We start from the raw sequence: 14798 nt of genomic DNA on the forward strand, positions 1-14798 counted from the left end.
TTCAGAATGGGCTATTTTATCTTATTCTAAGTTGCTTGAGGAATAAATAGGGAAAAGGATGCCTCTTTACATCTAAAAACATCACTTGCTGGAGGGTATTCAATTTTGATTCAACCATTTAATCCATACAATTGAAAAATACTTCTTTCTTTCCATCATTGTGGAAATACAACTCAAATAATGCCAATAAAGAGGGAACTTCCCATTGCTATTCTCTGAATACTGATTATACCCTTTTAAAACTAGGGGGACAGGACGGCTGCCCATCCTCACATGGGGTAGTGGTGGCAGACCCTCATGACGACTTTCTCAGGTGTTTATCATGGAACCTGGTGGACTTTAAAACTAAATTAACAGAGCACAATTTGGAGGAGTTTGTTGATCAGCACCAAATCATACTCTTTCAGGAGACTTGGGTGGTGGCACCAGTTTATAGATCTGGGTATTTGACATTTTGTGTCAATGCCATTCCACCTCTGTCGTGGAGAGCACTAGGTGGCCTACACATTCGGCTCAGCCTGCACCTTTTTCCATTGGCTAAAGTTGTCTTCACCAGTAGTAGGGATATGTTGGGGGTAGAGACAAAAAATCAACCCCCTCAAGGGGCTAGGCATATTGCAATTGCAAACAGGTATATAAGATTGTTCCCCATAATGCTCAATCTCCAACTGTGAAGGGTCTTATAGATATGTTTCATCCTTCTAAAAGAAGTGCCCTAAGAATGATTGCTGGTGACTGTAATACGAGATTCGCTCCTATACAGAAGAAACAACAACAGAGTCTTAATTTTCCAAACTGTCAACTAGATCTAGGGTCCCTCCTTGGGCTGTAATGCAACCTACAGCTGTGGCAGCACAGTTGTAGGACATGGTTGTGGAGTATGGTTTACATTTTGTTAACGGCAATAATAGGTCTGATTCCCCCACTTTGTCCAACTTTTGAAAGAGGGTTCTCTACTAGTATCCTCGGCTATATATTCCTGGATCAGGAATTATGGCCATCTTTGGATGATATGGAAACCGTCCTTAGACCAGACAGTGACCACCAAACCTTGATAGTAAAATGTGTTATTGATATCTTTGCCTCCTCAAGTTTGCCACACTTAGTATTGGAGAAAGATATTGAGACTGTGAATAATAGGAGAAATGTCAAATGGACTGAAATAGCATAGCTCAGACAAAAACATATGAGACATTTGAACAGACTTTTTCCTCATTAGATTAGATATAATAGATAGGTAGGAAAGATCAGTCATTTGATGGGGTGAGCATTCGGGGATGTCTGGAGAGGGTCTTTGACTGGTTCCAGCAGAATGGTCTTAAAGCCAACTCCAGTAAATCGGAGGTTCTGCTCTTTGGTTGTGCTTCGGAACCGGAATGGCGTGAATGGTGGCCAGCGGATAGGTGTCCTCCCGCTCAGCCATCTATGGCTGCCAAAAATCTGGGAGTTAAGTTCGATAATAACCTCACGCTCAGACCGCACATTCTTGGTTTGAAAGGCACCTGCTTTGGCATCTTAAAGATGCTCCGGAAGTTCTTACCCCTGCTTACAGAGGAGCATAGAAAGATCACTGTCCAAGCTCTAATAGGATCTAGATTGGACTATGCTAATGCTCTATATTTAGGGCTTCCGGATTATCTGGTCCAAAGGCTGCAAGTGCTGCAGAACTCTGCGGCTTGCGCCATTTTTGGCCTTCACAGGCGGGCGAGAACAACTGGGGTGCTACAGTCACTTCACTGGCTCCCCATCCGAAAGCGGATCATGTTTAAAACTTTGACGCTGGTGCATAAGGCACTCTCTGGTTCCGGAGCAAAGTATCTGCAGCGTAGACTGGCCTTTTATCGCCCGGCTCGCTCTCTGCGGTCGGAATCTTTGTTCATGGCCGTGGTTCCCCGTGTGAGGAAGGCTCGCACTGGGGGTCGCTCCTTTAGCCTCAGGGCCCCCCAGTTGTGGAACTCTTTGCCCCTCGCTCTACGCAGTATTCCCAGTCTGCTCCTGTTCAGGAATAGCCTGAAGACCTGGCTTTTTAACCTTTAGGCTGTTTCCTTTTCTTCTTGATCTTTCTTTGTTGTTATTGTTATGTCTTTTAACTGCTGAGTTGCCCTCATAAAGCGCCGGGACACTCTTGTTGAGTAGCCGTGCGCTATATAAATAAACGTTTAACATAACATAACATAACATAGGCCAAGAGGGCACTTCGTTATCTTATATTCTCAGCTAATGAGCAATTTAGGCAAATCTTTGTTAAAGAAGTGAAAAGGGAAGGGATGCATCTAGGGCCAGATGTACAACGTAAGAATGCGACCCTTTTGCTCATGCAATTTTAGTCTGGGCCATGTACTTACACTATTTTCTGAATTACAAATAATTTGCGACTCACAAAATAGAGTATTGCGACTCGCTATTAGAAAGGGAAATTCCCTTCCTAATAGTGACTGCAGAGCCATGCATGAATGCTTTGCGACTCTTCAAGAGGGTGGTAATGAAGTCGCAAATGGGAAAGGTTCCCAAAGCCTCCAAAAATATTTTTAATGACAGGCAGTGGACCACTGCCTGCTCTTAAAAACGTAAACAAAAATGTTTTTGTTTTTTTTGTTTTTTTGTAAATGCCTCCCGTTTTCCCTTAAGGAAAACGAGCTGCATTAAAAAAAAAAGCTGCTTTATTTAAAAGCAATCCCAGACATGGTGGCCTGCTGAGCCCAGCAGGCGCCATCCCTAGGAGGCCCTGTCATTCCCAATGGGTTCGAAAATTGCTAGAAGCTCGTTAATATTCAAGAGCCTCTCAATTTGCAACTCCATTGGGAATCACAAACAGTGTTGTACATGCAAAATAGTGCCTCACAAATTGTGAGTCGCTAAAGACTTGCTATTTGGGAAGCGCTATTTTGCCTGTCGTACATCTGGCCCCTAAAATCTAAGATTAGTTGGTTTACCAAAGAATGTCAGCTTGGGAATAAGCATTTATTAGAGGCTTTAAAGAAAGGAAATCAATCAGCAATAGTAAGGGCAAGGAAGAAGAACAAGAGCACATTGATTAAGGCCATGAGGTGTTGGGAAATGGAACAGTGGCAAGAATTAACTAACACTCTTGAATTTGGGTGATTGATAATCAACTAGAGACAGTAGTGCGGCCAGACAAGTGGGTTGCCATCTTTGGGGCTCTCTACTGTGACTGTGACAAAGCAGAGACCCAAGTTGGAACTATGCAAGGGGCTCTGCTAGGGAGACTGGTATTCTAAATCATAAGAACTGTGGGGGGATGGCTAAGAAGTCGAAAACTTTTTCTCTTATGAAAAAAACACAAGCCCTTAAGTTACTGAAGAAAGAAAAGGCTCCTGGAATGGATGATATTACTGGTGATCTGTGCATATCATACCCTGAAGTGTGTGTTCCATATGTGAATGACGTGAGCAATGCCATTATGGGAGGAGTGGATATGCCCCCATGTGGCGGAGTGGGGTAATCAACCCAATTTATAAAAAATGAAATAGAGATCTGCCTTCCAACTATATGCCTCTAAGTCTATCAGATAAAAGCCCAAAACATTTTGTGGACAGATCCTTGTTAGGCTTCAAACATTGATATCTGATAATCAAATCCTTGAGGACACACAAGCAGGCTTCAGAAAAAAAGTAAGCACCATCGATCAATTCTTCCACTTCAAGGTCAAATGCTGAAAGTATGAAACCTACAAAAGGTAACACTTGTATGTTGCCTTTCTAGATCTGAGACCAGCATTTGATTGATTCCAAAGAACAATCTTTGGAAGGTGTTGGATGCCAACAGAGCCCCGAGAGATCTTCTTTGGCGTCTAAGAGCCTGCCATACCCATACATATGCTCAAGTGAGATGGAATGTGGGAGGTGATTTGACGGACAGAATCCCTATTAACCGAGGCGTGAAGCAGGGTTGTGTACTTGCACCTACTCTCTTTAGTCCTTATATTAACAGGGTAGTAGGATGGCTATCAGAATGCAAACACGATCACCCAATTCTGAAGAAACAACAGTGCCAATTTTAATGTTTACTGTTGATACCCTTCTTATTTGAAGGACACCCATGGGTTTCCAGGTGGATGCCTTTGCAACTTATTTTAAGAAAAGGGGCTTGGAGTTAAACCAGGTAAAACCAAAGTACAAGGTAAATAATCTGTATAGGTCTTTTATAGACAGAATGACCATTGAGGGTGCCCCGAATGAACTGGTCAAACACTTTGACTATCTTGGGGTAAGGTTGTCTGAAACTCAGTTCTGGGGCACCAAATAGAAACGTGTAAATCTGCCTTGAACCAGAGAATGTTACCAATTATAAGGAAATTTAAGGCAACTCCCGGAGGAGCAGAGTCACCAGTACTAAATATATATATATAGAGCTATATATGGGGTGGAATAATGGGGGTATATAGATGCATCTGTCTTTACACTAGTCAATAATAAATTCATTAGGGGACATTTTCCCCTACCTGTGAGTACTCCCCTTATGCCTCTCAGGCTGGATTTAACACTACACTGTATCCACATGGTTACGTCCCTAAAACCATGGACTTACTGGGTGCGACTCTGGTCAATACCAGAGTTGTCTCTATATAAGGAATTGCTAATTGAACTGATTGCATGCGATCAGCAAGTTGATACTCCCTGGTAAAAATATATATGTTAAAAAACAATGTAAAGTGGTAAAGATGAAAGTATTATTGACTGCCCCATCAGAAATCTCAAAAGGTGCTATATGGGGATTGCATATTTGGAAAATGCCGTCCACGTGATCTGCTAAAATGTGATGTTAGCACCTTAACAGAGCAGGTTCTGAGTTATTATTATTATTATTGCAGCTTGTAAAGCGCGCAGCTACCGCCAACGGATGTGCCCCGGCACTAGCTGCGGATGCAGGGAGGTAAGTGCTGGTAGCATGGCTCTGAGGAAGGAAAAAAAACAGGTCTTTAGCGTCTTCCTTAATAACGGTTCTGACTTAGCTTTACGTATGTGCTCAGGCATGGAGTTCCAAAGGGGGGCAGTTTTAACAGGGAACGATCCGCCGCCAAGCGTGGCTTTTGCGAAGTGGGGAATGACTAGGAGTTACTGGTGATTTGGCCTCAAAGCCCTGGTCTGGTGGTATTTCTGGAGTCTCTGCTTCAGGTATTGAGGGCCAGTGTCTCTAGAAACTCTATAGGCAATGGTCAGTGCTTTCAACTCTATCCTCCTCTTAACAGGTAGCCAATGGAGGCTACACAGTTGGGGGAAATGTGGTGGCGGAGTGGCACATTTCTGATGAGCCTGGCTGCCGCATTCTGGATAATCTGTAGTTTCCTAATCAAGTATGTTGGGAGACCCAAGTACAGGGTGTTCGCATAGTCTAGCTGAGACGTGATCAATGCGTGGACCACCGTTTTCCTATGGTCCATTGGTAGGAGATGGAGGAATCCCTGCAGGGACTTCAGTTTCCAGAAACATAACGAGGAAACTTGGCCTATCTGGGCCTGGTCTGAGAGGGTAGAGTCAAATTTAAACCCCAGATTCCTAGCGGAGGAGATTGGAAGAGGGGGGGATTGAGCTCTGGTGGCAACCAGAGATCGGCTTGTGGGGAAGAAGACTGAGTAAAAAAACAGAACCTCCATTTTATTAGTGTTCAGCCTCAAGCAGTTGTAAATCATCCAAGTTGACTCTGTTTGACATTAGCGAATTCTATCTCAATGTGATCCCTAAAAGAGAACACAAGCTCAGTATCATCAGCTTGCCTAATTGCCAATGTTTGCCTAATTTTGAACCAGGTTAGGACTCAAATCTTACTTCAGGGATTGCTGGAATGTATTAACCTCTGATAATCATTCCGCCCAGTCTTCTTGGTTGATTACTGTGATTTAATGTATTTGTGCAAGACCAGGAACTTTGGGAAACTTATTTCTCCTAAATACACAATGAAGCATATCAACGTTGCTTTCTATGTTCCTCTTACACAGTTGAGTCTAATCGATTGAATGGAAATCATGTGGTCTGGTTCTCCTTTTTCCCAACTTGGAATGCATTAACACAAGCATTTTACTTCTTAAAGCATTTTTGGCTTCCCATTGTGATGTCTTTGGAATGTTCGTGGTAAAGAAAGAGCATATAGGTATAACTTAGAGCAAGCCATATTTGATCTTGGTGGACAGGTTACTCTGTCACAACAGTGATGGATATTCTATCCACCAAATTTAAATCCCATATATCCTATAGGATTTATATTTTGGCGTAGAGGACATATGGCACCGTTGTGATGGAGTAACCTATCCGCTGAGAACTAAATCAGGTCCTTAGTTCTTTAAGATATAGGACCCAACAAGGAACATTTGTAGCTTGGGGCACCACAAGTTTATTGGATTACCTGATCACTAGGCATGTTACCTTATGAGTTGCCTGCCCTTTTTCAATGGTTCTCATGATTTTGTATAATTCATGATCTCCACTTTCAAAAATAATACTTTTGTGGTATGCCAATTCCATCAATCAAATCCTGAGCCAGGGGATAAAGCCTCCTTGTCTTTAGAGATTCTCCCATTTTTTATATTCATCAAATACGGGGCCATGTTCAGCTGCTGTGGTTGATATAGTGAAGATTCCTGATGTTTTTTTGGATACCTGGTGTGATAGCATTATTTATAAACTCGTAAATTCGTGAAATAATAACATCGACTCATGCTCTTCCCCATCCCACATTGTCTCCCTGTACTTCTTCTCTACCCACAAGCTCTGCAGACATGAAGACAAACTGATGTCATGTACATTTACTGTTAAGTGTGTTGTGAATTAACTTTCTAGTGTTCCTTACTGTAACATTTGTCAAGGCACTTTTGCTCTAGTTTCATGGTTTCATATTTGTGTGAAGACTCACTGTTGAAATGTTTCCCATTATTTTGGACATCTCTGGATAGCAACACCATGGACTATGCATAATGCTTTCTTAGAATGAATTGATCCTTAAGAACTTTAGAAGTGATGTAGATTATTAAAATTTTCTAAAATAATTGTTGCTCGGGGTCATGCAAAGATGATCCTGTTCTTTCTCTAATTTGTTATTTGAGAATTGTGCATAAGAACAACGGGATTTAGATGTGAGTCAGAAGAAATTCCTTTTGTACTAGGGCTTTTACCTGATTTCGTTCTGTATTTTGTTGCTCATTGAGACTTAAAATTGTTTCTGGTTTCGACTGTTCTGAAGCATTCTGAGTTTTTTCAGGAGGTACTTACATCACATGTTAGTGACAATTTTGTTAGGAAAGATTTATAATATGCTGAAGGCTGTATTTTTGATATATATTCAGTTGCAAGACTGGCCATTTCACTTTGTGACCAGGATGTGCGGAACCTCTTAGTATAGATGTCGTCAGTCCACAGTGAGCAGCGGACATCCACCACATTGAGGCAGAACCTTCTGGTGCCATATGATGCTGGACCGCACACCAATGGATTATCTGCTAAAAGATGGCATTGCTCTAGGAGCCATTCTGTTTTTATTTACTTGGAACCTAAATAAGCATTTAGTAAAAATTCAGGTAGGAAAGATTTATGAGAGATGAAGGTTATCTTTTGGCACTTACAGTCTCAGAGCTAGTCATGTTCCTTAAACTGTTAGATGATGAGAGAGCACATGGTTTCCTGAGGCCAGTGTGTTTGATGTGGCTGAAGAGGGCTGTCCTAATGCTGCTCACTCACTCATTAATGAACTCAATATTACAGTCATCCATTCCAGGGCCATCCATTCAAACAATAATTCACTGATTCATATCTGTAACCATGTATCCATACACTCACCTACCTATTTAGTCATTCTTCCATTTGTTTATACAGACAAATGTACCAAACAATGAAGAAGCACTTGCAGATATAAAATTCAAAGCCTATTGACTTTGCCATTGCTTGCTTTACCTGAAGGGTATACTTGAATTTATTTGATCAATTCATATGCAGGAAGGACTGGATAAAAGAAAATAGATAAACATCAGTTTTCATTCTATGCTTTATTCTTCCCCCACAGCAGTACAGAGTCAAATCAAGAAGTCAAATTCTGTGAGCATCATCTCAGGTAGGAAATGTTCTTAGTTTGAATTAACAGTGCTCTGAATCCAGTTGACGTAGTTGCAGACCTTGGTGTAAACTCCTGGGTAGTTTCTCTGAGCGCAGCCAATGCCCCAGGAGACCACACCCTGGAGCTGACCATTGCAGACCACTGGGCCACCGGAATCACCCTGAAAAAAAGAAGGCAATGTTCATAGAATGTTAAATTGTGAATACAATGTGCAACCCAAGACTAATGCATGCAATAAAGTCAACCTCATTGCAGTACTCTGACAGAACATGATAAAGAAATCACAACTTGTATCATTCATCATGTGTGATTAATGGCTGTTAGCATATTATTCTGTTGTATGTGTTCTGAAATATGCATCAAGGAGAGGTGTGGCTAGGGCAACTGACTCCGGAATCTGGGGATCACGGTTCGATCCCCGGCATCGGCGGCAGATTAGCCCAGCACCATGTGACTCTGGGCAATAGCTTGCTTAATCTTCCCGACGGCCCCCAGCACCTAGAGACCCTTCCGGTTATTGTGCGCTTTACAAATGTTAATTATTATTATTATTATTTATTATCATTACTTTGGTTGTAAAATCCCTTTTTCACCAAATGCACTTTTCCTTAGGGTTGCAACATACACCACTGCATGTGGCATAGCATTGTGTATGGAAACCCAATTTCTTCCCATAATTGATTTGTAATGCCATTGGCAATTTTTTCAATATATTTTTCTTCGGTTTTTGTATGTATTTATTTGAGAAGACTGTTGATTTCATTGCAGACTGTATCACAAAAAGGTCCCCAAGATGTTTGAGGCATAGGTCAACAGACATCAGTATTGTGTCCAGGTTGGGAGACCAGTTAGCGGTGCTCGCCACATGTGTCCCTGTGATACTGGCCTTAGAGGAATGTTAAAGGGGGTTCTTTGCAGCTCTTAGAATATAGTGCATCTAAGTGATTTTAAAGGTACCAAAGGGATAATAGAGATAAAGTTTAGGGCGGGGGTTCCAGTACTGAGGAGGCAGTGGGGCACAGGGTAGCAATGAGGCAATGTGATTACATGCCTGAGGAATTACAAGAGGCATAAAGAGAGATAGTCTGAACAAACTCAAGAGAAATGACGAAAATATCTGAACTCTAGCCCTGGACCTTTTGGAGGGAGATGGTGTGTGAAGGAGGAGCACATTTAGATGGTTGAAAAGAGCAAGGATAGCAATTTCAATTTTTTTTTTTTAAATGGCTTTGGTTGAAACCATGCTGGAAGATGAGGTTCACTGTAACAAATGTCCTCTATTAATCACACAATTTCCCCACATAATGTGAAAAGCACCTTAAGCCCTCTTTCATCACTGATGTAGTCCCCTGACAATTGGGTCAGGGTGTGATCTCTACCCAGAATCCAGACACAATGTTCTTGTTAAATGATGTTGTATAACATATATCTTTGCTTCCCATAGTAAGTCAGCTTCACTGAGGAGGAATGTGAATGCATCCCAAGGCCTTGTTCAGTCTGTATTGATGCATTCCATGCACACTATGGCAAAATAAGAGGCATGTTTATCAGCCAGGCATCCATTCCAGATTAGGTCCTTCCTCAGCTCCTGCCAACACTACTCTCATTCATTTTTTCTTCTACTAAATTCATTGCCTTTATTTTGTTTCTAAATATTCCTCTCTCCTTCCAGTCGTTTTCTTCTCCACTGAAACAAAACCCTAGAATAGGACTCCATGTTCTGCACAAGTGCACCTGTGCCTTATACTCTTCTTGATATTACAAAGGCATTAAAGAGACAGACAAATAAGTATTAAATATTGCCTTTGAGATTTGTTGCCTCTTTGATATTTTATTTTATTTTGATTTTATAGATAACCCGCTGTTGAGTCCTGTCTATCAATTAGTTATTACCCCAGTTCCAATGAGCTGGATCTACTACAGATCCAACCATGATGTGCAATGAATTATGTATGTTGTGCTGGTGCCATGTGATATACACTAGACTGTAACATACCTGGCAAGAGTCCTTTCCGCCTTCAAGGTATCCTGCGCAGAACATGTTGTTGGTGATCTGTCCTGGGTAGGAGCTGGTGCATTGGCTGGTGGTCAGGATTGGGGCATTCAGGCACTGCAGGGTGTTGGGGTAGTTTGCTGATGAAAAGTGGAAAACAAATAAATTCATGTTGGCAATAAAAATATAGCAATTTTCGTCCTGAACAACACGTGTCCTACTGTATTCTTTTGGTTTCTATAAACTATAATGAGACTTATAACTGCACAAGAACACATCTAAACAATCAAGAGGATAAGATGCCTTGTGGAGAAAGCTTCAGGATTTGATATCGTGCATTACAGTAAATTGTAGGACATTTTGTTTCCCTTTTTCTCCATTTCCTCTATCCTTTTGGGAGAGCTTAGAACCAGCAGAAATGCAGTACACAAGTTATTTGTATTATTATTTTGCTTTCCTGTCATACATTGTTTGCTAGTGTAGGGCGGTATTGGTTACCCGAACTTCTAAAAGTTGAAAGGACTTCACAGTTAAAGCCTAAAAACCTTCTATTGTGTGTTGATCTGACTTAATTGGAACTGGTGATCAACAATAAGAAACTACTCTGGGATGAATTCTGGCCCTGAGCACTGCTTTAGTGAATTACCAGTAAGGTATTGACCTGGCATTTAATGGTGAATTGCACATCAACCCCCACTTAAAGTTTTTGTTAAAGATGAATCCTTGGCTCCTTGACTACTTACAGCCACTGCCAGACATGTTGCCCCATCCTGAGATCAGACACTGGGTTCCAGTTGCAGCACAGCCTGACGGGAGGGCGACGGCCTTGACGTAGCTGTTGAGAGTCGCGGCTCTGGACAGCTTGATCAGCATGATGTCGTTGTCCAGGTTCCTGGAGCTGTAGTTGGGATGTCTGATGACCTTGGTGGAATCAATGAACTGTTCTGTTCCTTCATTTGATGCAATGTTGTGCTCCCCAAGTCTCACGTTGATACGTCTGGAACAAGAACCAAATCAAAATTGCATTTTAATTCTTTATAGCCAAAGCCACTATTTAGACGTTAAATCATGTAGTTTGCATGAAAACTTTTCTTCTATTTGTATTCTTTTGCCCGGGTATATTGCATTATAAGGTTAGAGCAAGCCGCACCCCCTCCTGGTTCATGGTGCTTGTTATGTGAAAATTAAGGGATTGAGAAGAAAGCATATCAAGGGTTAGTGCATGTCTCTTAAATACTATAACTCTTGCACACAATGTCAAGTGTTTGAGACTTTTTTTTATGAGACATCAAGTGTTCTATGGGGAGCCCCAAGAAGGCACCCATTGCAGCCAGCCCTGGCTTCCCAACTGCAGAGGATTAACTACCAATTGGGATGTATGACGGTACGATGCGTACCGTCACAACGCGTCTTTTACAACGCAAGTCGTAACCACGACTTGCGTTGGGGGCGCGGATAGTAAATAGTATAATTTACTATTCTAACACCAGTCATCGTGGATACTAGGAAAGGTGTTGGAATAGTAAATTTAATATTCTTTATCCTCTAGCGCCCTTCAGCGCAAGTCGTGGTTACGACTTGCGTTGTAAAGGACGCGTTCTAAAAGTACCACATGGTAACATCCGCGTCGAAAAGGATGTTCCCCACCAATTGTGCAGCAGAGCTTGTTTCTGCTGTTTGTCACCCACCATGAGACCAGGTTTGCTTGTGTCCATGACTTGAGATTGAGTCCTGGGTTGACTGTCAGACTCTGATCACCTGCTCTCTTGCTGCTTCTCCGACTGGCTCATGAAACCAGCTAACAAGAGGGAGTGTTCCTATTGAGGTGGTCATATTTATTCACTTGCCATCTGGAGCCCGGACTGATGTCAGTCGGTGTCCTCGCCTGGACATTGTTGACCTTACAACAGTATTAGTAAAATATGCTCATATCTCATGCATTCTTCAAACTTGAATGGCACCACGACATCCTTCAAGTCCCAAGGATTTTACCCGATTATTCTCAATTTCCATTCCACTGTCCAGTCATGAAATGTGTGCATGTGCAGTGGGTACTACAGAAGTGGACACGCAAGCATCAGCAGCCATTACAACAACACGGAAGGGCCAACGAACATGGAAGCAGGCAAAAAATACAAATTAACACCACGTCTTACCAGAGGCTTATAGACACTTTTTTAGACATGAAAAGACTTTTGGCTAAACCGTCGACTTTACACATGAGCTAATATGGTCAATATGGAAGCTTCTCAAGTTTAGGTTGAATAATTATACCCATATTTTTAACTATTGACTGCCCCGAAGCACATGCTCAAAGGTTCCAGGTTATAATAGAAAACAGCTGACATGGCTCAAAGCCCAAAAAATAACAGAGCAGTTGTAGGTCAATAATTGAATTCAATTATTTTACTAACAAACATTGGGTTTACCCAACTTTCCCTAGTTACTCTATGAAACAAAAGTACTTCCTGCCCTCACTCATGGGGCATCTGCCAGATGTGCTGCTTTTAAGTATAATCTAGATCGGTGTATCAGGCGAGGATCTGCTGTTGTTAATGGACATGAAATTGGCTTACATTCGGCTTGGTTGATTGTTTTCTTGGAAGATGAATTCACTGAGTGTATATTACAGCGAATAGCATGCATAGCTGAACTTCTGTGAACTTACGATTGGTAGCAGTGAGCAGCCGACACGACCCATTGGCTGTTGATGAGTGACCCGCCACAGAAATGGTAGCCGACATTCAGGGACACCTGGTAGGGGAGCGCATTCTTCCCACAAGTGTAGCCCCCAACAATTTTATCATCATCATCAATGGGGAAAGCAGCTGAAAGAGAGGCAAGAAAGACACTGAAGTGAATCAATTAAAAAAAATACTCCATTGGGTGACACATACCCCATCACCAACATCAGCAATGATAACAAATTCTAAATTATCAAAATGCTAACACACTTTTCTTAAATATCAGATTCTGCTGGATAAAAATGTGTGAGAAAGATCTGTAAATGTTGAATGTTAGTAGAGATAATGTGCATATTTGTTGGTCAATTTGAAAATCTGACTGAAGTTCACTCTCTAATGGGATAAAGATCTCAAAGCAAAATGTTTTTTTTGATTGGGTGTGTCATAGCAACTTAGGAGCATTTTTAAAGCCCCTTGTGCCACCAGTGCATCACTTTTTTTTATGCTCCAGAGGCAAAGAGTGCAGACACATAACTACAAGGCAAAAAATGCCACTCGTCACGGCTTTTCATGGCCTTGTAGATATGATGTAAGGCAACACAGCGCAAGTTGCTGCATTGCCTTACACTGCGTCAGGTGGGCATTCCATGGACGTTGCGGTGGGTTTTCCCATGCAACACACATGGGTTTTGCCACACTTCTAGATTGACAAGGATCTGTAAACCTGGGAATGTATAAAAAATGTAATGCCTCCCCAAGGAAGTGTAAAGAGGAGAAATATCTTTATTTCTCCTCTTTCTTTCTTCTTTCTATGTGTGCTGCATTGGGTGCCAGTTTACTGCCTATGTACACAGAGTTGGGTCTCGATAATTTCTGATATGTGCCTACTGACCCACATCAGTGATCTGCAGATTGTCAAATTTGACTTCCACCCTCCACTTGGTGAGTCGTGATCTACCCACTTCAACATATTTACCAGAAATCCCCTTGACACCATTTAATAGAACTGGCGGCTGTTTTACATGTTATGACAGCCAGTGTATTGTTGTTCCATCTGACTACTTCCTGTTTGGGCGCCAGGATACCCGTAGGGTGACAGTTGCGCGATACAAATAATAAATACAATACAATACAAATGTGAAATGGGCCATTGAGAATAGCAATTCTAAATCTCCTGGACATTGGTGAGCTGCAGATTGGGAAAATTACCCTCCACCAAAATGGGGAAAGAAAACTGCCTTTTCAGAGTGGATTGATGAAGTTATCTATCCCATTGACATGTGCGGTAACACAAACTCACCAGCAGCCCCCAGGAGGGCACAGATCAGAAGGAACTTCATGGTTGTCCTATGAGTGCTCGCAGAGTGACTCCTCTAATGGAGATCCGCATATTTATACCCGGCCAGACCCAGCTTTATCTGCTTCTTTCCAAGGCTACTTCTATTTTTATGTGAAGCAGGTGATGGTATGGAAAAAAAATGCGACTAATGTACTGAAGTTAATAGAAGAACAAGATCAATAGGTTAATGATTAGGCGCATGTTTTTCACTCAAACTGTGTCCTTCATTTAATCACAATTGAGTGACAGCATACCAGCCGCTCACCATCCACAGAGGAGCTGCCCTGAATGTGAGAACTGGGCACAGCAGAACCCAACAAGTATACCAAGAGAAAGGAGGAGAACCCATGGTCTCCTGTAAGTCTAAAAAGTAATGTAGCAAAGTACAAAATTGTGGAATAAGAGTTAGATCAAGGCTCAGCTGTTCATAATAAGTTATCCAAAACACATCACTCAATATTCCACAATATTACATTGAATGTCTGACTCTCAAATACCTGCCACAGACAACTGGTATTAGAAGACATGAATATAGATCAACATTTAGCATTTTTCTTATTGTTACATATTACAATATATATACAACACATAACTCAAGAATAGTTGATACATTTAAGACATGCATTGGTAAAGCCAATGTGTCTACCCATGCTGTGCAACGGAGTGACTGCTGAGCAACAGGGCTGATTATAGAAGAAAAAAGTTACAAAAAGTGCAATGC

The 14798-nt window shown here is 41.7% G+C and overlaps 1 protein-coding gene across 1 annotated transcript; it reads right to left on the reverse strand.

Annotated features, from left to right (window-relative positions):
• Positions 1 to 7977: 7977 nt before the first annotated feature.
• Positions 7978 to 14172, reverse strand: LOC144770870 (trypsin-like). The gene is made up of 5 exons (XM_078655663.1): positions 14039 to 14172; positions 12723 to 12882; positions 10798 to 11051; positions 10058 to 10194; positions 7978 to 8221 (listed from the first exon to the last, which is right to left on the reverse strand). Exons 1-5 carry the CDS (start codon positions 14076 to 14078, stop codon positions 8072 to 8074), a joined length of 741 nt encoding a protein of 246 aa, XP_078511789.1. The 5' UTR covers positions 14079 to 14172; the 3' UTR covers positions 7978 to 8071.
• Positions 14173 to 14798: the final 626 nt, after the last annotated feature.

The sequence above is a fragment of the Lissotriton helveticus genome, chromosome 7 (assembly GCF_964261635.1).
Source record: "Lissotriton helveticus chromosome 7, aLisHel1.1, whole genome shotgun sequence".
NCBI lineage: Eukaryota > Metazoa > Chordata > Amphibia > Caudata > Salamandridae > Lissotriton > Lissotriton helveticus.

Coding starts and splice junctions, on each gene's coding strand:
- LOC144770870 (XM_078655663.1), bottom strand. CDS start 14,078: ATGAAGTTCCTTCTGATCTGTGCCCTCCTGGGGGCTGCTG. Junction 10,195..10,797: donor CAACATGTCTGGCAGTGGCT/GTAAGTAGTCAA, acceptor ACTTTTCATCAG/CAAACTACCCCAACACCCTG. Junction 8,222..10,057: donor GCGGAAAGGACTCTTGCCAG/GTATGTTACAGT, acceptor TCTTTTTTTCAG/GGTGATTCCGGTGGCCCAGT.